General features: G+C 42.2%; 1 protein-coding gene across 1 annotated transcript; it reads left to right on the top strand.

Moving 5' to 3' along the window:
* The first annotated feature begins 12,927 nt into the window (after positions 1-12,927).
* Positions 12,928-16,866, top strand: CUNH11orf87 (chromosome unknown C11orf87 homolog). The gene is made up of 2 exons (XM_040631252.1): positions 12,928-13,033; positions 14,121-16,866. Exon 2 carries the CDS (start codon positions 14,380-14,382, stop codon positions 14,965-14,967), a length of 588 nt encoding a protein of 195 aa, XP_040487186.1. The 5' UTR covers positions 12,928-13,033; positions 14,121-14,379; the 3' UTR covers positions 14,968-16,866.
* Positions 16,867-26,000: the final 9,134 nt, after the last annotated feature.

The following is a 26,000-nucleotide window of genomic DNA, read 5'->3' as shown; positions in this document are numbered from 1 at the left end:
GACATATCCAATAAAGGGTTAGTATCCAAAATGTGTAAAGAACTTATAAAAACTCGATACCCAAAAACCAATTAATTCAATTAAAAATGGGCAGAAGACATGAATAGACATTTTGCAAAGAAATCTTCCAGATGGCCAACAATACATGAAAAGATGCTTAACATCACTCATGATTGGGAAAATGCAAATCAAAACTACAATGAGATACCGCCTCACACCTGTCAGATAGCTAAAATCAACAACACAAGAAATAATAGGTATTGGTGAGGATGTGGAGAAAGGGAAACCCTCTTGCACTGTTGGCGGAACTGCAAACTGGTGCAGCCACTGTGGAAAACAATATGGAGGTTCCTCATAAAGTTAAAAATAGAACTACCCTATGATCCAGTAATTACCCTACTAGGTATTTACCCAAAGAATACAAACATACTAAAAGAGATACGTGCACCCTGATATTTATAGCAGCATTATCTACAATAGCCAAATTGTGGAAACAGCCCAAGCGCCCATTGACTGATGAATGGATAAAGAACGTGTGGTATATATATATACAATGGAATGTTATTCAGCCATAAAAAATGAAATCTTGCCATTTGCAATGATGTAGATGGAGCTAGAGAATATAATGCTAAGAGAAATAAGTCAGTCTGAGAAGGACAAATACCATATGATCTCACTCATATGTGGAATTTAAGAGACACTTGAAAGATTTTTGTTAATCAACAAAAAATATGCAAAAATGTATTCTATATTACAAAAATAATATAAGACTGTCTGTTGGAGTATCTGTCCTTTTTTGATTTTTGGTTTCTTGATGTTAATAATGATCATAAACTCATTTGAAAGAAAATATACCTGTGTTTCCAATAATCAAATGGCATTAGAGACAAAAAATAATCCACATTTCCCTTTCTCACTAGCCCATTAGACCTGAGTGTGCAGTGGCCATCTCTCTTCTTCCACATGGCATTTCTCTGTCCATTCAGTATTGGAGTCAGGCCAAGATTGCTTTTATGTCACCAGCCCTCCATACCTCCCTAATTTTAAATAATCCACGAGCTCTGTGTAGAACCCTATGTACTCTGGATGTTCCCATCATCATCTTGTACTTTCTATGCAATAAAATCATTAGGAACAGAGAGGGAAGTTTAAAGAAAGGAAGAGGGGGACAAGACTAACAGCCCACTGTACATGGGAGAATATAGGAATTTCCACTTGCAGAATGCCTTCTGTGGAAATTTCTATATATGTTTTGAAATCATAAAGTAGAAGTTTGTTATCCCCATGTTACAGAAGTAGAAACTGAGACTCACAGAAATTAAATGATTCATCACAATTTTCAGAATTAGTGGTGGCTGAACTAGGGTCCATACCTGATTATCTGCCTTCAAATCTGCTTCACTGACCTTGATCTAAATCAGCAAAGGGCAGGGTGGGAAGGGAGGGTTTGTGGGCCTGAACCCAGTTCAAGACCACGATGGTTTTTTTTGTTTTTGTTTTTTTTTTAAGATTTTATTTATTTATTTGACAGAGATAGAGACAGCCAGCAAGAGAGGGAACACAAGCAGGGGGAGTAGGAGAGGAAGAAGCAGGCTCCCAGCGGAGGAGCCTGATATGGGGCTCGATCCCAGAACGCCGGGATCATGCCCTGAGCCGAAGGCAGCCGCTTAACGACTGAGCCACCCAGGAGCCCCCACGATGTTTTGTTTTGCTTGGTCGGCACTCGGATATACTCTCAACCACTTTCATTCTCTTATATATTATACATGTATTTTCTCTTCCTGGTCCCTGGTAGCATTTAGAGTTTGTGATTTCTGTCCCTGAGGTAATGGATGATTGTGGGCTCTGGAGCCAGCCAGTCAGTCAAGCATTTCAATTTGGGTCGATCCAGTTACTAACAGAGTGTGTGCTTTGGGCAAGACTAAAACCCAACTCCTCCATACAGATGGGGTTAGCCAAACCTAGGTCAAACAGCTGTTGTAGAGATTAAAAGGAAGCCCGTGTAAACTGCTTGGTATTTGGTAAATATTTGTGCCCTCTACAATCCCCTCCCACCCTTATCACCATCCATTGTAAAATCACTTTGAAAAATTTCTCCATGCTCTCTTCCCTTCAAAGACTATGTCTAGAGATGTTTGGTTGAGGCTACAGTTTCAATTGCTGCTGTAAGAAGGTATCAGACCAGCATTCTTCCTGCTCCCATTTCTACTGAGGTGCGGAATTCCTACAGAGAATGTGACACCAGTCTTCATTTTTATGTGTGATAATTTATAACAGAAGTACGCAATAACCCCCTTCGTGATCCTTGGTCCCTTAACCATATCAAAGATATAAAAAAGAGTTATATTAGGGGAGAAGTGGGAAGATCGCTGAAATATTTCCTGGGAGTTGTGTGTTGCTATGCTGAATGTCTACCCCTTCCCTCCTCTGCTTTGGCCAAATGAGGATTGACTTCTATATGGAGAAGTTCTGTGGACAGGTAGATGTATGTGTTGCTGCCTTTGTTGGGGAGGGGACCTCTGTGTATGTGGGTCACATTCTTAGACAAGAAATCTAAAGGACAAAAGTCTGACAGATGTATTGGTGGCAGATCCAGGGGAGGGTTGTTCAAATTGCCTGAATCTGCAGTCCTTGATGTCAAAGTCTGGGCAAAGGTACCTTAGTGGCTCCTGCTGAGTGAATGTGGGCCACACGGGGGAGCTTGTAGCAGATGTCCTTGGCACATCACACATATTCCTTAGACCCTACCCTTTCATTGTGCTCCCGCTGACTTCTAATTACTAATGACTCTGTCCTTAAGGATTTTCCTAGAACAAAAGCATACCACTCTGCCTGGGGGTGAAGTAGGCTAGATGTGTCAGAGAGTTAACTCCTCTGGAGCAGTCAGTCCTAAGATTGTCTTAAAACATGAAGCTGGGGTGTATTTGTATACTTATAAATACCACGATTCCCTTGTTGCCAAGCTGGGATGATTCCGCGGCATGCATCTGGCAGTATTTCCCAAATTTCCTTGTGGGATGAAACTCGAGTGGTTGTTGTGTTGTACTCCTTTCCTGGATGTCTTCTCTTCCCTCATTACCTTACTGGTGTTCTCGGCAGCTCCCAAATAGATTACTGGCATTCACAGCCTTCCTCCGTGTCTACTTCTGGAGGAACCCAGACTGAGACAGGTGACACTCAGGTCCCAGGAAGAATACCATTATGATAGGATTCTGAAACTTGCCAACCAGATCACAAAAATTGCTCTGTGATTGGTGGTGATAAGAGAGGTGATGATGAGCCCCGGCATGCCGAGCATCACAATTATGACTATGTCATCTGTGGTGAACTGGAATGGGAAACAGACTGACAGAATATCTCCAGTAATTATTTATTTATTTATTTATTTATTTATTTATTTTAAAGATTTTATTTATTTATTTAACAGAGATAGCAAGCGAGAGAGGGAACACAAGCAGGGGGAGTGGGAGAGGAAGAAGCAGGCTCATAGCAGAGAAGCCTGATGTGGGGCTGGATCCCATAACGCCGGGATCACGCCGTGAGCCGAAGGCAGGTGCTTAACCGCTGTGCCACCCAGGCGCCCCTCCAGCATTTTTTTAGATATGGTGGCAGTGGTAATGATGACTGTGGAATTAGTGTTAATTGTCATGGTGGCACTGAAGGGAAAATACCACCTCAGGTCAGCTAACCATCAAATTATTCTCCAGAAGACCTTTAATTCAGTATTTAAAGAACCCATATTTTCTGTAGCCATAAAGCAGACCCACCTGAGTGTGAAAGAAGTAGAATTGCAGAGACTTGACTCTTAGCCCTGGCAAGTCTCCTGTTCTGAAATCCAGGGCCTTGGTGTGGGAGGGGCGTGGGCCTGAGACCCGGGATGGGGAGACTGGGGACTAATGTACTCGAAAACTTTGAATTAACAGATTCTCCTGAATTCCTGGGTCTCTGAAAATGGTTCCCTTCCCCTTGTTAGAGGAGAGTAGATTCTCCTTGCCTAGAAATCATGCAGAGGCAGACGCCTCATAAGATGATACTTACCTTCTTCAAGGTTTTCCTTCACTCGCTTCAGAGATTCTAGGACAGTAACTAGGGTCAAAACTCAGCTTGAACTCCTGAGAAAATATTTTCCCTGCTCCAGGAAAAAAAAGGGGGGGGGGAGGGAGGGATCATTAACAACAGAGCTGCGAGACTTGGCTAATATGTCCTGGTAGAATCGGGAACATTATACCTATACTTTGAGGGTGCTGCCCCAACAGTGAGGAGTTGAAGGCTGCATAGACAAATTTTTTTAAATGAGCGCATTCTCCCATGACATCAGCCTTAATGTCCCAGGCAGGACTACTCTTGTGGACTCTAATATGCTGATGGGATAATTCCTCCAAGTTTGAGAAATGACACCTTGCAGCAAATGAGATGCCATCAGGGTATAAACACCCAGCTCTCTTGCTCCTTATGTGGGGAAATTCTTAGGTGGGTGTTGAACACTCTTTCCCACAGTTTTCCCTTAAGATTAAGCAGCTAGAAGCTGAAAGAAATATCAGATTCCTAGGGATGAATAAATAGTCACCAGCGACAGCTGAGTGAAGGGGGGAGTGTGAACAGGTCAAGGAGTAAGTTCTCTACCCTGAGTCAACTTGAACATCTCTTAGCCCCAGAAATGTGCAGTTATCTTGGGACAGAACAGTCCAGGAAAGATTTTCTATCCCTTTACTATTTTGTTCCCTCTGCTTTGACACCAGAGAGATAAACTATCTAGCCATCTAGGGATGGGTGGTGAGGAAAAAAGAAGAGATCTACAAGTCGGAGAAATACAGAAGAAGCCAAATATTACTTCTTTTCATGCCTCTAGGCTTTCAGTCTAAAATAAGCTACAGTTGTGAGGAAAGAGAAAATATGTGATTAACTGTTTTTAGAATTTTTATGAGTGTCTGAGAGTAGATATTCTAATTATTGAATTGACCTTGTTTTCTGATTTAAAAGGATATAAGAATGTCTTTTAACTAAAAGTGATCCAAAAAACTGGTACCTAGCAAATTTCTACTCAGCAGCAGAGAAACTATTTCTGGGGAGTCTCTAAAGATACAGTGAAACAAACCAAAACATAAAGTTTCATTTGATTCCATCCGATGTGTCTGTTCAGTATGTCCCTTCTACTACATTGTTGCCTTTGTCTTCCTCAGAAACACTCCAGCTTTTCTCCCCATATGTTCTGTTACAAAAATAAAAAGCATAGTTGATAGCAACTGACCTAGAGAAAAGGTAACATAGAGTGCAGAAAGAAATCTTAGTTGTCTCATGTGTGTATTTCCTAGCCCATCATACTTGGTGGTTGATAGCTCCCAGGCTATTTTAAAGCCATATTGTAACATTGTTTCATTTGTTTTCTTTTGCAAGCATAAAATGAGGTATACACAATGGAGGGGGAAAAAAAGTATAAGAGACAAAAGGTTGAAAAGCATGAGGCCATTTGGCTTTCTTTCTTGATTCTCAAAATAAATACAGTAATGTTTGCTTTATAAGGAAGAGAGAAACAGGAGGAATTGAGATGGCCTCCCACCATGTGCAGTAAGTCACTTGCTGTTCCCTCAGAATCTTCAAGAGCACTGAGTGTGCCCAGCAACAGATCTGTGACCTAAGCCAAGTGTTTCTCTCTTGCTATGTTTTATTTGTGTTGTAGAAAACAAAATCCAAAGCTGTAATCAAATCTAACAGATCACTTCCACTTTTTTTGCTTGAATCTTTGTTTAAGGTGGAAGGCAACAATTTTTGTTGGAACTATTTTTTCTCCTCCAAATGCTCTTGATTGATCCCTGGGACCTGATGTTTATTGAATTTGTTATAGATTGACTTATTAGAGAATTCCTGAGGGTCTCATTCCATCTTGATCAAATTCAACAACTCAGAGAAAATAGTAATTGAAATTGTCATAAAATATGGGTAGGGCTCAGGATACCCATCTCTTCCTTTGGACCAATGTTTCCTAACTGTACAGAGACAAGTTGTATGTCTAGGGTCGTGGTTTTCAACTAGGGGTGATTTTGTACCCCCATCTCTGTGACAGTTGGCAATGTCTAGAGCTATTTTTTTTTAAAGATTTTATTTATTTATTCGACAGAGATAGAGACAGCCAGCGAGAGAGGGAACACAAGCAGGGGGAGTGGGAGAGGAAGAAGCAGGCTCATAGCAGAGGAGCCTGATGTGGGGCTCAATCCCATAATGCCGGGATCACGCCCTGAGCCGAAGGCAGACGCTTAACCGCTGTGCCACCCAGGCGCCCCTAGAGCTATTTTTGTTGGTACCCCAGGGAGGGGTACTACTGGCATCTAGTGAGTAGAGGCTGGAGATGCTACTAAGCAAATGTATTAGTTTCCTATCGCTGTGTAACATAGCAGCTTACAACAACACTGCTTTATTAACCCACAATTTTGTAGGTCAGAAGTCTGGGGAGGTTGGGAAAGGTGCTTGACCAAGTTATCTACTTAGAGTATCATGGGGCTGAAATCAAGTTGTTGGTTAAGCTGGGTTCTTAAATGGAAACTCTGGGGGAGAATCCACTTTTTAATCTCATTGACATTGGTGGCGGAATTCATTCAGTTCCTTGTGGTTTTAAGACTGGGGTCCCCATTTCCTTGATGGTTGTCAGACATTCTTAGCTCCTATAGGGCACCCACCTATGTTTGCTCATGTCCCCCTCCATCTTCTAAGTCAACAACAGCATGTTGAACTCTCCCAACTCCCCCACCCTGACTTTGTGCTTGGAATCTCTGACTTCCTCTTCTGCCACCAGCCAGAGAAAATTCTTCTTTTAAAGGGCTCATCTGATTGGATCAGGCTTATCTGAATAATCTCCATAATTGAAGGTCACCTATTTGGAACTTTAGTTACACCTACAAAAATTTCTTCACAGCAACCCCCATTAGCTTTTGATTGAATAATTGGAAGAGGGGGGACCATCCTGAGAATTCTGTTTACCACCACAGTCTATAATGCACAAGACAGTCTCTCACAAGAAAGAACTATCTGACCCAACATGCCAGTACTGCTGAGATTGAGAAACCCTGGTCTAGGTATACCTTTTTGTGTACAGTGGAAATATTTTCAGCTTCTCTTTCTAACTAAAAGCACCTAAAAGAAGCACTGACTTTCTGATCATGACCCCAAACACATTTTCCAGGAATTGTTGGTCACAAAGATCTTATGAATAATTTGACATCTGCTGGTCCACCTATGTTTACCCATCGACTGCTCTGGCTTCTCATCCATCAGTGTGCAGAGTTTACATTCTTCTGTTCTTTGATGCAAGTGATATTTTATTTAAATATATTAGGAATGGAGAAGAATGTTAGCATTTTTTTTTTTTTTACCTTTGGCCAGATAATCAGAATATAGTCATGTGTGTAATTAGAATGCAAGTTCCTCATTACAGAGACTTTTCCTTGGTCACTGATACCCTGAGCACCTAGTGCAATTGGTGACACGTGATAGGGACACATTATTTGTTGAATGAATGACTTTTGCAGTCAGGGATAATACAGCAAGAAAAATCTTGACTTTTGGTCCAAATATTCAGATTTAAATGGGTCTTTAAGCTTGATTAGTAATGCTTTATTTTGAGATATAAAGGGATAAGACATATGTTTATGCAATGAGAGATTAAAAATACCTTGATAGGTATATAAAGGTGTGTAGGCTCTCAGCCTTTCTAAAACTTAGAGCAGCCACCTGGTTTTAACTGTTACCCCAGTATGAAATCTTTATAACACTCCTGATGGGTCAGTCTAGTTTGCATTTCAAACTTTCCAAATGGTGTCACAGGACTTAGACGTGTTGGAATAGAAATCTTCAAAGTTTTTTTCTGCTGAATATACCCTAAAAGAATTTTGGAAAATCATGGATTCCTTTGGACATTTTAATTTGACATCTTAAACTTTTTTTTTAAAAAAGATTTTATTTATTTATTTGACAGAGATAGAGACAGCCAGCGAGAGAGGGAACACAAGCAGGGGGAGTGGGAGAGGAAGAAGCAGGCTCATAGTGGAGGAGCCTGACGTGGGGCTCGATCCCGTAACGCCGGGATCACGCCCTGAGCCGAAGGCAGACGCTCAACCGCTGTGCCACCCAGGTGCCCCGACATCTTAAACTTTTTAATCATTATATTTGCAAAGAATTAATTTCATGTATGTACTTTATATTTTTCAGAACATCAGATTGATTTAGTTCATTCAGTTTGTATAATATGTCTTCCATACGATCTATCAGGTAAATGCAGTTCAAATTGTTAATCAAAATAGACAAATGAGGTTTACTTTTTGTGCAAAAAGTCTTGATTCATTTTTCATTTTAAATAAACTGGAATCCTTGTATCCCTGTGACAACTTCTCACTTCTAAATTCTAATTCTAAAATAAATCAATATATGGATAGACATAGAGCCTTAAAATGAGTCTGTCACAAAGGCACCCACCCCATCAATATTTCTTACAGATGATCTTTATGCTTTGCTGTCACCTTGTCAGGAATTATACAACCTCATGATATTCCTTTGTTTTTATACCCTGAGTAATGCACAGTTGGTGAGGATTGGCAAATGTAGGTTCTTCCTTTGTATAGTCGGAGTCGTGACAAAGAATACATTTTAACCTTAGATAGATACATTTTAGGGAAAAGGACACATAGAGGTTGAGGATTTGGGAAATGATTCCTTGAGAACTATACATACCCATTTACCCCTTGGAAAATCTTTGAAGACTGCTGGTTTTGATGACAATCTTCTGCATGATTAGAAAGGGCTTTCCAATACCAAAATAGTGAATTGTAATATACTTTCCACCCTTTATCTGTTCCACTATATTTCAGTTCTCTCATAAGTACCTAGAGTAGCATAAATTCATCTTCTATTGATGGTGCTCCAAACATTTGAAGATTCTCTGATGCATCCCTGATGTCTTTCTATCTCTAAGATTCATAGTTTTAGTTCCTAGAATTGCTCATTATCTGTTAGTGTTTTCAGTCCCTTTACCCTTATAGTTATCCTCAAACTTATCATAAAGGATACTCAAACTTATGAAAATTTTCCTGAATTTTGATGTCCAAAACAGTATAATGCTTCTACTGTCAGGGATAAAATATTAATCCTAGTAATTTTCTTTATAGCATAAAGAACTACCATTTACTGAATGCTTAGTGTGTGCTTAGTGCATAAAATAACACTGCAGAGAAGATACTGTTGCTATTGTTCTCATTTTACAGAATAAGAATAAGACTAGGTAACTTGAACAAGGTCTAGAGCTTCAGTCATTACTTTATTAATTAATTGCTGCCTGGGCCAGCAGTTGATTTAACAGCAACATGACAGCTTATGGAGTGTACCTCTGGAAGGATGCAGGGCCCAGGGTCATCAAGATATATGATTAGGCAGAATGTCAGGACCTGAACATCCTCCAGCAAAGTCCCTGTAAATCTGTGAGGAGCCTCACATGTGTCATGCTGCTGTGGTCAGAATGACATGCCTAGGTAACCTGGTGCATGGAGGGCTTTCCAAACTGGACTCTGCTCAGTCCAAGGGAGTGTGTGGAGTGTCTGGTGGACCACTGCTGGGGGAGGGGGGACCCCCAAAATGGGGCTTTGCATCTCCCCTCCTCTGCTTCAACCAAAGAGCTGTTTTTCTCTGGTTTTACTTGTTCATACTTGTAGATAGCAGTAGAGATAGAATTGAAATAAGGATAGAATTAGAGATTGTGTGTGTGCATGGGTGTGTGTGTGTGTGTGAGAGAGAGAGAGAGACTACTAGTTAAGAAAAGAATACTAATTTTGGAGTCTATTTCCTTAGGTTTGAGATCCATAATATACTTACTATTAAATGATTAAGTGACCTGGGCATGGTCTTTAACTACCCTGAGCTTTCGTTTCCTCACCTGACATATAGCAGGTAGTCAAAGGTTTTTGTTGAGCAAATAAGCAAATGAATGAATGAATAAATAAATAAATAATTTTATACTTTGGCAAAAATAACTTTGCAAGGTTAGGTTGAGGATTAATGCTATTACAGCCTGACACATAGTAGGTGTTTTTCAGATAATAATAATAATAATAGTAATAATAATAGTAATAGCACTCATTGTCATTATTAATTCAGTGCTTTTTTTTTTCGATTGATGGACCATGTGCCCATGTGGTACTTCTCTTTATGCTGGATGGAGATCCCTCATTGAAATTGGGAGCAAGTGTTATATGTTGCTGAATATTTGGAATGTGCCTAAGCCAAGAGGGCTATTCCTATTAGAAAGGGAGGACTCTGGGACTCTCAGAAGCTTCTTGGCCCTCCAGTCTTGAAAGTGTGGCTTGAGAAGTTTGGTGGTACAAACAGTGGCAGCGTGTTGTCTGGGAGAAGTCTTGCCATTGTGCCAGATGTTCCGAAATCATAGAGCAACTCAGTGCACTTAGTTCCTGCAGACCAAGAGGTGTGCATGTTTGCTGTTGCTGGTGTTCCTGGGGCTTGAATTCCACTAACTGGTGACATCCAAGTCTATGAGCACATTCATTCTCTGGGTAAGAACAAATTAAGAACCTACAGCCTATCCTTCCTGAAAGAGAAGGGGGTGTGTGTGTGTGCTGGGCTTTTGACCTGAAAATTGATGTCTTTACCTAAATCATTTCCAGTTAAATACCATTGTCTTGTGGATCACATTCATCTGCTGTAGACTGTAAATTCTCCAAGGTTAGACGTTATCTTTTCATAGGTTGTGTAAAATGGTGCAGATACTTTTAGCACTTATGGTATAACAGATGGGTATCATTTATAACAAAAGAATAAGAACAATGGCAGCCTACTCATGTCCTAGAAGCTTAGTGTGCAAAAGGAACCCCATTATATTTATATTTATACTTATATTTATACATATTTATATATGTTGTAATCCCATTACAACATATTGTAAAGGTATGAATGTTTCTCACTGGGAAAACCTGATAACTCATTCTTCCAAGTCTAGAAAACAGACTAGTGAGAGTTAATTCTAATTATGTAAAGATTCTTTGCTTTACAAGACAGTTTTCTAAAGAGTCTCTTTAAATAGCCACATTTCTTTTTTGGAGTATTCAAAATTGGATTTGCCTTACAAAATGTTGATTAAACTCAACTTTTCAGGAGCAAAGAGATTGTACAAAAATGGGTTATTGCATGTCAAGTGTTACTGGTGAAGTCTCACTTAGTGATCACAAGGCTCACCTTTCCATCCACTGAGCTCATCAAAGTCAGAATATCCAAATATGGCAGGTGGCTTTTACAGGGCATTGGGTGCCCTCATTCTAGGCAGGAAAGCTAAGCCAGCATTGGGGTCATTGGCCATCATTAACCGTGTGAATCTGGAAGCCAAGGGCATTAATTGGTGCTCTGAAATGATCTTGCATTATTCAGCATGTACTGATATTAGCTTAAATAGGGATACTTTTTTATTGAGACAATTATGAAGAAAAATCTGATGGCTTTTATTCAAATAAATGAAAACATAATTTTGAGGAGAGGTGATGTATTTCTTACTTCATATGTAAGTCATGAGCAGGGAGAGGAAAAGGAGAAATTGGAGTAGGGCCAGATAGGAACACAGGGTCCAAAGGGACCCCCAGATTACAGACAAACTTTTACTCCCTGTGTCAAACCCTCTTTTTTATAAAACCCTCTACTTGCAAGCAGATAGGGAGGTGGCAGTCATCCCTGCTATCTCCCAATTCAGATGCATAGCAGGGAAAAGCAGTATTTACTGCACCTCTCCATTTTGCAAGTAAATATTGTACAGGCACTATATTAGACTCAAAGATGGGAAGAAAAGAAGACAAGGAGGGAAGAAGGAAATTCACATTTAATAAGACAAGTGAATGCTTCCAAATATCATACAGTGTCTTTACGTGCTATTTCAAGCTGGTTTCTCTAATAGAAAAAATGAGAATACTTCATTTTAAAGTTGCCCACTGTAACCAGAAGCACTATTCATGTGTTTCCAAGGGTCCTAAAGCAAGAGTTGATTAATCTCTGCCTAGATGTGGGCAGGCTGATGGGAATCTTTCAGAAAGTTGTATCTGTTGTGCTGAAAGGCTATTGTTAACACTACAGCAAAGTAAGGGGTACACTGAGAATTTTCACAGGACAGTTTATTTCTCTACTCCTCTGAATTATGTTTGCCTTCCTGCCTTGTAAGCCTTGTGTGTGCTTTGTGTGCTCACAAGTGTCTAGATTTCAAAAGAGAGTGTTTAATATATGGAGTGGGTCTTGGGCCTGGAGATGAGTGTGTGAGCAAGTAGAGGAGAACCATGAGTCGGGTGGTGTGAGAGGTAAGTTGAAGACTCTGGGGGAGAGGAAAACCGTTAATTTGCATTGTTTGATGTTAAATGCATGTTCGGGTTTGTATTTCATGTTTTGCCACATGAGTTCAGAAATGCCCCTCTCATTTCTCATATTCACACAGTTTCTGTTCAGAACCAGGCCAGCATAGACAGGCTTGCAGAGGAGAGCAATCCTCATCAGCCCAGATGAAAAAAAAAAAAAATCGAATGTGTACCCTGAGGGGAGATGGCTCTCTAGAGTGTAAAAATGTGTTCCTGGGACCATGTGGAAAAGGGTTGAGATGAGGAATCAGACAGCCAGAGAGCTGAAGCTTCCTCCCTTCGTAGGCATAGGAGTGCAGAAGGTGGGTTGGTCACGGCGTGGTGATGGGGGTCGCTCCTCGTACCTAGCCCTCGTACCTGGCAGGGGAAGGACTGGAACTGGGAATGTGTGTGGCAGAGGCTCACTCTGCCAGGATGAGATGTTGGGGTATGAGGGTGGGGTGGGGGCCTGAGGGGTGGCTTGGAGCCCTGGCGGTGGCTGCCTGACGTCACCGGCCTCTCTGGCAATAGGCTGCGAGCTGAGCTCCCCGAAGCGGCGGCGGTAGCAGCAGCAGCGAGTCTTGGGCTCTGGCCCCTTCACTCCGCGCCTTCTGCAGCCGCCACTGCAGCCGCGCGGCGGGGGCTCCCTCCCTGCAGCCAGCTGGTGGCCCCAGGTAAGGGACGCGGTGCCGCTAAAGGTTCCAGGTTGCCGGGTGGCGGGGCGCGAGTGGGTCGGACAGCCCCGGCGGCCTGCGCAGGCACCCCTGGTGGTAGCTTCGGCCCCCACCCTGCCGAGCCCCGGCTTGCGCGCCTCCTCTCTGCTCCGCAGTGCAACAGTTTGCAGCTGCCTCACGAGAACGGCAAGGGGGCTGTGCTGTGCGCTGCGGGTCTTCCTGGTTCTGGTCCCCGGGAAGAGCCTCGGGCTGGGGCTGGGAAGGCTGGAGGGAAGGTCCGTTCCCCAAACTTTGCAAACGAGAAACCATACCTTTCCATTTCCAGTCCCCCTAGAAAGAAGCAGAATACTGCCAGAGTGCGGGGCACAGGGAGATGGAGAGAAGGGGGCGTTTGCGGGGATGTGCTTTAGCTGAAAAAGGTGTTTCAGTTGCTTTCTTTTTTGGTTGGGGGGTGGGGAAGTACCAGGGAAGAAGGCTGGAGAATGGATGGAGCACGGTCTAACGTGTCAGCTGTGGCCACGGACAGAAGCGGAGTAGGATGTGGTTGCTGTGGTACCCCCCCTGGGAATGGGACTTAAGGGACCTGAAGCCGGCCAGGGAAGAAGAGTCTGGAGGGGGAGGAAAGAGAAGGTAGTACTGCGTACCCAGAGCCCGCTCGCTTGGAGGTTGGGGGTGGGTGCTGGGAAGGGTAGGATCCACAGGAAGACATCCACTAAGATTAGGGCGAAGGAAAGAGGAGAGTCGGTGCTCTGGGAAGCAGGGACCACGTTCCCAGGTGGCTGTGTGTCTCTTGAAATTAGAAAGTTGTGGAAGGCCCAGGAAAGCTGCCTTATCTGCTGAGTAATCTATATCTCCGCGGTGTCGGCGTAGACCCCTTCCCAGCGAGTGGTGCGAGCGCGAAAGCTGGCGGCTCCGGTGCGCGGCCAGGGCGGGCGGGCTAGGGTCCGCGGGCTGCAGAGAAGACGGGCAGCGTCCAGCCGAGGCAGTGTGCCCAGAGGGCCGCTTTGCAGTGGTGGCTGATCCTTCCGGTCCTCCGCACTCCCCCGGGCAGCGGCCGGTATCCTAACTAAGCCTGTTCTCTTTGCAGCCTGGTGCCTTGGGAGAGGAAAAGGGCGCGCGGACACGCGTTCCAGGCGGGGCCGGAGAGGATCTCCTGGGCACCGCTCGCTTCCTGGCCGGCTTGCTTGCCCGCAGTTGCTCCCTCAGTCCTTCGCTCGCGCGTGCATCCCCTCCCGCACCAGGGAGTAGTTTTGGGTGGCGTGGGCTCCGTCCTCCTCTTGCCTGGTGGGAACGGTGTGCCCAAGAGAGGAAGTCTGGTGGGCCCGGCCCCTCCCAGCCCAGCGCCGATGAGTGCCAGGGCGCCCAAGGAGCTGAGGCTGGCGCTGCCGCCGTGTCTCCTCAACCGGACCTTTGCTTCCCCCAACGCCAGCGGCCACGCGAGTGCCCGTGGCCCGGGTGCAGGCGGCAGCGGTGGCGGCACCTGCATCACGCAGGTGGGACAGCAGCTCTTCCAGTCCTTCTCCTCTACGCTGGTGCTGATTGTCCTGGTCACCCTTATCTTCTGCCTCATCGTGCTGTCCCTCTCCACCTTCCACATCCACAAGCGTAGGATGAAGAAGCGGAAGATGCAGAGGGCTCAGGAGGAATACGAGCGGGATCACTGCAGCAGCAACCGCGGCGGCAGGGGGCTGCCCCCGGCGGGTAGCCAGGCCCTAACCCACGCGAAAGAAACCCGGCTAGAGAGGCAGCCCCGGGACTTTGCCTTCTGCACCCCCTCCAACGCCTCCTCTTCGTCTTCGTCCCCTGGCCTCCCGTGCCAGGGTCCCTGTGCTCCTCCGCCTCCACCACCGGCCCCCAGCCCGCAAGGAGCACACGCAGCCTCCTGTTTGGACACAGCTGGCGAGGGCCTTTTGCAAACGGTGGTACTGTCCTGATTGTTTAGCCCCCTCTTCTCTCCCCTTCCTCATTTCCAGCATCGTTGCTGTCCTTGCTTTTTTCCCCCTCCATCTTTCCTCTTCCACTTTTCTCTGGCCTCCCTCCCCTTTTCCTTCTTTCCGTATCTGCCCTCCCCTTACTCTGTTTCTCCTCCGCCGAGGCACTGTGCGGTATTTGTAAATATTGGGCGAGGAAAGTCTCGGAAGAAGAAATAACGCTGATAATACTTTATTAATAATATTTATAGTAATTATTATAATACTAATAACACAATCCAAGCGCATGACAAATCACATAATTTCTCATTGTCAATGAAGGATACGTCTTCCCTCTCCACCCTGCACCCCCTCACAATAAGGAGGAGAAACCGCACAAGCTACCAAATATAAAAAAGGCGTTGATTCCTGGAGCAGAGGGAGTGGAGGGGGCCCGGTGTGTTGTACATAGCTGTCAAGTGAAGGTTCAGTTACCTTCCCATCCTCACCCCCCGCCCCACCCAAGCTTTCACTTTTCCTTCAGCTTCCCTCCCTTCCCCATTTCCACCCTCTGCCGGGCTCAGGCAATACTATATTATAAAGAAAACGTCTACGTTAAGCACCAGAACTACAAGAGGCCACAGAGACAGTCCCAGAAAAACGTGTTTGACATGTACCGATCTCTGGTCAGCCCTCTTTCTCGCCCCTTAGTTAACCATTCCCTTTTCCAGGACCAGGCATTTAAATTTACTTTTAGAAATGTCCCTCGCTGGCCGAAAATCTTTAAATGAGTTGAAAGAAAAGAAAAGAAAGACAGAAAGAAAAAAGAGAAAGGAAGAAAAGAAAGAAAGAAAGGAAGGAAGAAAGAAAGAAGAAACAAAGTACTGCTTTAGCTCCCTGCCCCGCCCCCAGCTGTACACCTTTGACTTGGGGCATTTTCAGGATTCACAAAGGATCCAGAAGCTGTCCAGCCAGGTGTGGTGCTGAAATTGCTTCACCGGACTGGTTACTTTGCTTGGTTGTGTAGGCAGAGGAGGGGCTGTTTTGGGAAGTGACTGTTTTAGCTTTTTGTTGGTTTCTTTCTTCTTTTTCTATAATCGGGTTTGCGTGTACTATTGGTTTTATTATTAAACATTGCATAAGTTACCTTTTTTGTAAAAAAAAAAAAAAAAAGTACTAGGTGATGTGCAGTACTGAAAGTGCAGTATCTAACCAACCAGAATGTTTCTGTTTCATTTTTAGAGCAAGTGCACCTTTGTTATATATTTATTATATTGGTACCAAATACAGAAGCAAACTGTAGTTCTGTACTACATCCTCCAAACTGTATAGTCTTGTTCTTAATTTCCAGCTGTTGATATAATGGTTACCACTGGATGAGTAATTCGGTGGTACAGGCTTGGCTTCTGCTGTTTCCAGAAGTGTTCTTTTGTACCTTATTCTGTAGTAGACTGTTATAAAAAGATAACACATATGTTTTCTTTTTTTTTTCTTTTGCGAATAACAGAAACAACCACAACAGAAAACAAACAAATAATGGATGTGCAGGAATGCCATCTATTAAAACATGGTTAATATTTAAACAGTGCCTGTAGTCCTACCTGCATGCAGTTACCACCTGGAGGCAGTGGTGTGTGTGCTTGCTTGTACTGTATGTGTTTGGGGGTGAGACTGGTGGGATATTGGGCAATTTGAATGACAGGACATGCAAATTTCTAGAGAAGTTAAACCCAGTAACTACTTGTAGGATAACAATATTTGAAGCTTGTTCAGTTAAAAATTTGTGCCTGCATCTGAGATGTAGTGAAGGAAGGGCTCTTTTCTCTTTCTCGGTCCAGCTTACCTATGTTCTCTGGATACACAAAAAAAGATTGAGAGAAAAACAAAGTGAGAGAGAAGAAGATTGATACTTTTATTCTCTCTCCTGATGCCAGACAAGGCCACCTATATTAGAAATGGAGTGCACCTATGGTTATTTACCACTTTGTTTCTCTTGGATTGATGATAGAAGGAGCCAGAAGCGTATTACAATCTTAATTATATGTAGTGGCATCCTTTCTTGGGAACCAAGTCTTTGACAGCTATTTAAATGTTTGGATAATGTATGAATGAAAATGTTCCACAGAAAGCTCAACCAAGAGTTCTTATTAACCTACGGGGTGTAAGGCAACAGTGCCCCTAAGTGCATCCCTCTTCCAAATAACTAGTGATTCTGGGTTCTCTGTCTTGGTTCCAGGTTTCTGTACTCTTATCTAGAGAAGAATATTACCTCTGAGGTTTTAGGTCATCTGTTAAATTGCCCAAGCTCAGTCTGCATCTTTTATACAAATAATTTAATAAGCTTAATTTTAATCACCCATTAAATATTCACTCAAGTTCTTTCCTGAAGCACAGAGGATCGTCATTTAAGCATGCCATGTTGTAATATTAGGAAGACCAGGTATAATCTTTGGGTTCAATATATTAAACAATGAACCAGATTCTCTCCAGTGCCTTAGTCACTTCCTAGTAATAGGTTAAAAAAAAAAAAAAAAAAAGAGTGCATTAACTCCCTCAGACCACTAGGGAATCCTTTAGTGCATCAGAGCTCTACATTGTACATCAGAATGACTAAGGCACTGTGAAGAATAAAGTCCATTAATTTTTGTAGCTCACCCTCATCCAGCTGTAGCTTTAATACCTTATTACAGAATGACTTTTAGACTTGAAATTTGAATAGAATCAGGGACTCAGAAGGGAGCTTCCTCATTTCCAATAAGCTCCACTAAGTGCATGGATATTACTTTCTCCCCCTTGTTTGGTGCACTTCTTACAGTGAATAATTTCCCATTTTATTAAAGCAATAAGATGTTCTGTTGTGAGCAGTGCTGGATGATGATTCCATTTCCTTGGTGCTGAAGCTACTCATACGTTCTTGCCTTATGAATCACAGTGCATTGAAGGCATGCAATAATAATCCCCTTCCAAGGAGCAGCCTGTACACTCTAGGGGGTAATTATGAAATTGTCCTATATAATTTTTCCCCAAAGGAATAGAGGAAACAGGAGAAATGAAAGCATTATGTATACTGTTTAAAAAACATCTTGATACCTCTAAACATGGGCACACATCCATAATATGCTCTTATTGTGCACCTTTAAATATGTATGCCTTTCTCCATTAACTGACTGTGGTTTAATATTTTTAATAGTGCTCTTTGTAAAGATGATGTGGTTTGTGAGCCAAATTTCATGCTGAGTTTAATATACTCAGAATTCTAAGCTTCTGGTGGTGTCACTTGAGATTTTTTATCAGATAGTGAATTACATGAAATTCTAGTGACACCAGTCCCCACACCAAATTATTGCAATAAGCACATATCCAAGCAATTTGCACAGACCCTGTTTAGAGCATTGCATCTTATTGAGCTCAATTGACAGTCTCAGGAGTTTGGGATGCTACCAACAGGGCATTTTGGATTTCATTTATATGAAACAAAAGGCAATCTGGAAATAGCTAAATTTATTTTAAGGATTTTATTCACTGATGTCCCGTCAAATGAATTGCTTCAAATCCCTATAGCTACAGCTCAACTTCTGCACTTGCTATTCAGTATTAATAAGGTGGCATGCTTGATTCTTATTGTTTTTAAAAATGAGAAAATTGGAGCGAGAATACCATTATGTCAACTGTATGGGACTCTGAATCTTAAAATGTAGATGAATATAATCTTCTTTAGAATTTATATACACCCATAGATATGTATTTATATATGCACACATTTTGTACAAATTTACAATGGACTTTTTGTATTCTCTTTTCTGTCATTACAAGAACGAGATGGAAACCAAATCGTTGTTCCATCCTCTTATCCAGAGAGGATACTGAGAAGTCAGGTATATGCATGTACTTATTTATCTGGGGTTAAATCCAAATGACTTTCTCTTTATTTAATGAAAGGGGAGAGTCTTGTTTGGCTTGGGGAGTTGGTAATTAGATAAGCTTCCTTTCCTAGTTAGTGACTCAAATGTAGCAATGATAATGAACTAGTGACCATACCTATGTGGTCTAAATAACTAGGTGGAAAGCAAAAATATCTAGAAGAGCTTTAGGGCTATCTAGACCACAAACCTGGATTGTGGCTTGATTTTTTAATTTTCAGCCTATATGATGTGTGGAGATACAACTTATATCTGCATAGCTAAAGGTAAAGTGAAAATTTGACCATTATCTGTTTAGTTTGGTATGTAGTTTTTGGAAAATATGGATAAATTAGCTTTAAAAAAACTTTGGCATCTGACTTTTCCACCATTTTTATCTATGTCGATTGAATTAATTAGATAATGGTTAAAATTCCATTTTTTCCATTGTGTAGACATATGCTTTAAATGCTTTTCTGTGGGTGACAGTCGAGCAATTGCTAGCTGATATTATGTGGAAGTTATAGGTTAAATTAGAATCAGAAACTTTAATCTGGTCAGGCTCCTCAGGTCCATTCCCCTGTGAATCTGGACTTTGAGTCTGAATTTAGAAAACCACTTCTGTGGGTCATCCTTTTTTGGAATTAATGATTGTGGCTCATAGGTGTTTTAGTTCACATTTGAATGAACTGAGCTATCTATGGAGGAGTTGAATTGAACATTAATCTGATTCTGGCTTGGTTTCTGATTTACTTGATAACATTTGAGAAACAGCTTTGATTACTTGGCATCAATACTTATTAATGTCACCAACCTAGTGTTGGTGCCATGGAGGAACGCTTAGCTAAGAATAAGAATTTAATTAACTTTAATTGAGGGCAATGTCTTATCAAGGTAGTTCTACCTGTTTGAAGCAGGGACACTTGTGATTTCATTGGGTTGTTTCCATAGGGAGATTAACAACAACAATAATGACAAGAGCAACAGAAAAACTGATTTTTGAACTCAAGTATATCCAACAGACAGAATGAAACAGATATTAGAATTCATGGAAAATTTGTTTTGCTTTTCTATCAATAAAAGAGTTTTCTTGTTAATTGGCTTTTTGGACACTATTTCCTTATTGATTTAGAATATAGTAAGATTATAAAATTACTCATTTTATTACCCTCAGATGCTCAAAGAAATTAGTTTTTATTTTTAATTATTACTCATCAGAACTTCTTCATAAACCAACTGCGTCAAAAAATGGGAAGTTTATAAATTTAGTATCACCCAATAAACTGAGTCCAGTCCAATAATTGAGTAGTCCTTTTAGGCAGATGTTCAGGCTAAGAGGTCATATATTTAGTCTTTCATATTTCTTCCTTTCTTGCCATCTGTAATATAATCAGGTATGTGGAGAAAGGATATGGTTGACATGATTTTGTGGCAGTTGGGGAAATGGGAAGCCTCACTTTCATATACATTATTTGGGTCCTCACTGAACTCTGCTGGAAAGTAGTTGATTAGGACAGCTCTCCAGTCTGAGGTGTTCTTGTCCTTTCTAGCTTTTGTGCTGACAGTCGCCACTGCATTCTTAGACCCTGGACCTTTTTCCCGAGTCTCAGTCATCTTCCATAGGAGTCTGTATATCCTGTACCCTGCCATCCCTAGGTCCAGCAGGACTCTCACACTTTGTCCTCTTGTAGATGTAAGAACTTCTATGTATCCTGCGTGCCACTGACCTACTATTGAGAGGCATCGCACCACCCTCCCATTGCCACCCCAGTTCAGCTAGTCCTGCTCCATGTCAAATGGGGCTGTGAATTAAGTCTTACAGTAGCTCCACTCTGATACACCCAGGGGGTAGGGTTGCCATTGAGCCCTAATCCTTGGGCTTCTCCAAAACTATTTACATGTTTGTGAAGCACGACCCCTTCTTTTTGTGTGTGGAGAAGAGAAGCATGATAGGCTTAATAGCTGTCTGTCTCACTCTTCCGTCTCATTTTTTTTTTCTCAGAATTGCCCCAGATTGCAAGAAGTAGTTTTTCATCTTAATTCCCCCTTTTATCTACCTGAGATTCCTTCTACCATAGGTGGCATCCCACCTCTGCAGTGGGCTTTGTGTCTTTCCTGACTTCAGCCTTATGACTAGCCTCTAATGGCAGTTAGGGTATAGGAGACAGAGAGAGAAGCTTATTGAGAAGGCACCCTAAATTGGGATATATTTGAAACATATAATGCTACTATGCTAAACCTTTGTATTCCTGAAAGGACATTAACTCATGACTAAGGTCCTACTCTCCCATTTTCCTAGAAGATGAGAGCTTGATTATTATCCTACATTTATTTCTTTGTGAACTTCTACCCAATCCCTCCATGTTTGGCTAGAAAATCTGGGTATGGATTGCATCTTTTACCTTGTACCGCTATTTGGTCTCCAAGAAGGCACAGCTTCTTCCCAATACTGGTTCATTACTTTGACCTACTCCCCACCTCTAGGGGCTGCAGATGCACGTTGGAAATGTTTTTGTGGCAGGAAGTATGGATTGGTGCCACAATCTAATCTCTAACCATGGTCTGCTTCATTCCCAGGAGGTAAATATTTTTAACCTCAGTTTTTTGGTTCAAGAGAGGGGATGGGTATTTACTCAGGTAGGTCTCACAAGACTGACAATGGACCTACTTACTAACTCCTTGGATCTTCCTGGGTTGACTTCATTAATAAAATACTAGCTGAGTATTCTCTTTCTGATTAGTTGCTGTATTCCAATCTCTTTTTCCAATAATCCCTCTCTAAATATGTCTCAGTCTTGAATTGATGCTGATAGTATTGGGCATTCCTCTCTGAAAAGTTGGTTCTACTTCTCAAAACTTTACAGACCAAGAAGGGCTCTAATGATAACTTTTCTTATCCCCCCTTTTCTACTTTCTCCTCACCATTCTCTATCTGCATCTGCAAATCTTCTCTCTTCCTGGGTCATGGCTCTGACTTCAGATTTTTAATTTCTGCCTCGAGGTTTATAGTGACTTCTTGGGACAAAAATATGCTCCACACAGATACTTAAAAATCCTGAGGAATACCCTGAAATGCACTGAGATGTCAAAAATACCCACCTTTCACATATAGATGTGCAAAACAAACGTGGCTACTCTGTCTTCCTATGATTCATCTTATTTCTCTCACAGGGACCAACATGCTGGGTAGCCCTTTTGAGAAAATTTTCAGACTTTCTAATTTTCTCTTCTTTTCTCCTCCTTTCCACAGTAATGACTGAGGAGGAAGATTCCTCAGACCTGTGCAGTCTTAACCAGATCTTTTCTGGTTTGAGCTGCAGAGTGGCCAATCCCATCTGCTTCCTGGGTTGTACCCAACACCAGAACCTAGGATTCTGAACCAAGTCTGTGTCTGCAATGGCTCTTTTGTACCAACTGCAGGATTTTGCTGGTTTTGCTGTGTTTAAGCATCTCTGGGCCCCTTCAAATGGGGAAAATGAGTATCTGAGTCCCTTTGGAATCCCATTCAGACCATGGGAAATAAGAAGCCTTCTAGTTGCCTATAGTCACCACTGCTGTCACAGTGCCACTGCCTTTCTGTCGGAGAGAGGAGAGTACTGTAGCTCTCTCTGGTAATGGTTCTCCCTAATATTGCCAGGGAGATTTTCCAAAACCCTACTGGCTTCAAAGTCCACAGACTCTCTAATCCTATCAGAATACGTACCATTGGACCTCTCTCTATAGCTGTTTGTCCCTGAATCAAGGGCTTTGGGGACCAAGAGCCTTGGAATCCACCCTCCTCAAGCAACATTTGACTCCCTTCTTCCCCCTAAATTACCCAGAACTAGAAGAGATACATGTTTTCTATATGGTCCCTTATATGGTCCTCTGGTACAGCCAAACAAGAAGTGTTGGATTTGGTTTTTGCTTTCTAAATGTAGTATCTTGTGCCCTGACTCAATCTTCACAGATAAGTCTTAAATGGAGGATATGGTGTAGAAGAGGGATTGACCTACTAATAAACGGGCCTACATTTAAGAGGTGCTAAGACATACTTTATTCTTGTTTACACACGGGGAGTTATTTCAAGTTGAATAGCTAGAATTTGGTGATGTCAGAAAGATATCATCTCTGCCTTCTACTTAGCAGTGTGTGAAGAGAGCTTGGTCCCAGCGGTTTATGTTGTAGACCCCAGTTCAGTCTCTATGAGAGAGATAATAAGTATCACCAGTGCCTTGGTATGGATCAGCCTTTCTAAAGATCCTGCCATAGAAGGGAGAGGAGGAAGTGTAGGTTCCTAAGTTCCAAAGGTGCATGCAACATCAGGGAAGAACAAAGAAAGGAGAGGCTAGGAGACACCCTTCTCTATCTTTGCCCTTGTAGGCCAAACCCCCTTCCTTCTGCCACAGTGTGTCCTATGGGGGGATGTACAAAAGATCGTGATTATGCCCAACATGTGAGAATGTGGCTGTGATGTGACAGGTTTGTCTGTAGGGTCTACCCAGGTTAGTCCTGTTCTTAGATTCATACACAGGTAGATTCCTTTTTTTGCTCCAGTTACACTGTCCTGCTTCTGACAGCTGTCGATCAGCCTGTAGTCCTCACAGTCTGACCATGTGCCTGTAGCTAATCCCGGCTTGGCCACTGACTAGGTGTCATTGACTTTTTTTTTTAATCTGGTCGATGTGATGATCCCTTTGAACCTTTCGCCTCTAATATTCGAGAGCTTGTTCAGTCAACAAATACTCACTGACAGCCAACTCTATGACAGGTATCACTTTTGGTGCCAGAAATACAGGAGTGCATGACATAGGTAAATGTCTTGCCCTCATGGGAATTCCATTTTTTTTTTGAGAGATGTAAATAAAACACATGAATAAATTAAACTATGGAGTATGTTAAAGGGAGAAAAGAGCTATAGAGACAATCATGCAGTAAAGGGGGATAAGGAATGTGCCAGGAGAGAGTATTGGGTTTTAAATAGGGTGGCCTGAGAAAGCCTCATTGAGAAAGTGACACTTGAGCAAAGACTTGAAGAAGCCATGCAAATATATGAGTCAACGGATGAAAGTTTATTTGGCTGTAAGGATTTGTAGAACCCACTTCACCCAAGCCCCTAATTTTGTAAGTAAGCAAATAGTGATCTTAGTAGGCAGAAAGCAGGAAACTGATGCTTACTGAGCAATATGTTAAGTGACACTCCTCAAGTAAGGGTGGGGGTTAAAATCCAACCCTAACCTTGAGGGGCTTAGAGTGATTAACAATACATTTCAATTCAGTTCAAATGCGGTAGGCAATACATGTAAAAATTACTTGGGAGCACAAAATAGATAGCAACAGTACAATTAGGAAAGATTTCCCAGAGGAGGTAATACTTAGGTGGGTTTTAAAGGATGAGTAGGAGTTTATCAAGAAAAGGAAAAGCATTTTAAGCAGAAAGAGAAGCATGTCTGAAAGCACAGACGTAAGAATGTGGTGCATATTTTGAGAATATTATGTTCACACTGGGAGTGACATAAAAAGAAGTCTGAAAAGTAGAAGTAAGCCAGATTATTAAGGGCTTTTGAAGAGTAGCATTTGAGATGATGCTGTTCTGTTGTCAGTTTGGAGTCAGTGGGAAATTTTGAATATAGAGCAGAGGTACACATTTGGATTTTTGAAATACTGCCCTGGCAGCCTGAAAATACAGAATAGATGTGATGGTGGTCACAGAACTAGATGTAGAGATACCAGATGGAATACAACTTCAAAAGTCCTGCAACAAAAGATGAGGGATTGAACTAATAGGGGTGGGATGAAGAATACTGGCATATTCAAGAGTATGTTAGGTTATGGAATTGATGGAGTTGGTGATTAAAAGATGCATGGTGTGAGGGAGAGGAAGCAGAGAGAAGGAAAAAGCAGGGAATAGATGGATACTTTCTATTTTGTTGATTAGGATGACCCTGGCCTGGGTACTGCTTAGCTGTCATGAGTTGGGGACAAAGTTAATCATTAATAATGAGAGTTCAAACGGAGGTCTGGGCTTTGCTGGCACAGACTGAATGGGTTTGTCCCCAGGCCAGGCTCAGACTGTGGTGAAGCCTGGTTCTATGAAGCAGCCTGCAATTTGGCACATGAGGTTCAAGAAATAGCACTGTCACTCTCATGTAATTCCTGGATGACTACTCATCGTCTGTCAAGTTGGAGGAGTTCTCTGTATGTCTGGGAGGGTGTGTGTTCTGACATTAGCTTCTAGGGCATTGCAATTCTGAGACATGCCTACAGAGAATTGTGAAGTTATACAGGATCTATGGTAAACCCTGCTTGGCTCTCTTAGAAGAGAGAAATAATCAGATATGACACCATTGGCAGTGATAAGAATCTATATGCTGCTGAGAAGGAATCCTAGGGTGTTGATGAATTTGTTGAAATACCAGTACAACCAGTATTAGGGGGAAAGGCATGGTTCTCTCATTTGGTGGTCATGACACCTTGGACAAGTTCCTTACCTTTCCATGCTTTAGTTTGTGAAGGCTTGTTGTGTGGATTACATGAGAAAATAAATGCAAAGGTCTACCGATAGTGGGCAATGAGTGCCTGGTAGTTCCTATTTTGGCTGCTTTTATGGGGATTGGGCGGCAAAAGGAGGGCATAGTTTTCTGGTAGATCATTAGTAGCCAACTCATGTTCTCTGTGCTCTAACAACACATCCTAGTCTCTAGCACATTGCTTCATCTCCCTCACACCATGCATCTTTTAATCACCAACTCCATCAACCTAACCATAACCCCCACCAATTCCATAACCTAACATACTCTTGAATATATCAGTATTCTTCATCCCCACTCCTATTGGTTCAATCCCTTATCTTTTGGACCCAATAACTACTGGCATACAGTAGTTATTCAGTTTAAATGTTGTTGAATAAACAAGTGAATGAATCAATTGAAATTCTATGGACACATGCCTGATGAAGTATCTAGCCTGAATCATACCAGCAGCAGAAAAGCAAAAATTAACAGGATATTTGTGACAGTCACCAATTTCACTTGATTCCTGGATGGCAAGGAACATGGCATCATTGGAATCTCTGGCATTTTCAATGATCTGTATCTTCAAAGAAATGTTTGGCAGATATAATGCTTCTCCACCACACACTATCCCTCCTCCATCCTTGTGTGAATAGCCCAGCAAAAC

Source organism: Ursus maritimus, unplaced genomic scaffold, assembly GCF_017311325.1.
Source record: "Ursus maritimus isolate PB19 unplaced genomic scaffold, ASM1731132v1 scaffold_16, whole genome shotgun sequence".
In the NCBI taxonomy this organism is placed as follows: domain Eukaryota; kingdom Metazoa; phylum Chordata; class Mammalia; order Carnivora; family Ursidae; genus Ursus; species Ursus maritimus.
This window is presented reverse-complemented; position numbering and strand designations above follow the sequence as displayed.

Coding starts and splice junctions, on each gene's coding strand:
- CUNH11orf87 (XM_040631252.1), top strand. CDS start 14,380: ATGAGTGCCAGGGCGCCCAAGGAGCTGAGGCTGGCGCTGCCGCCGTGT.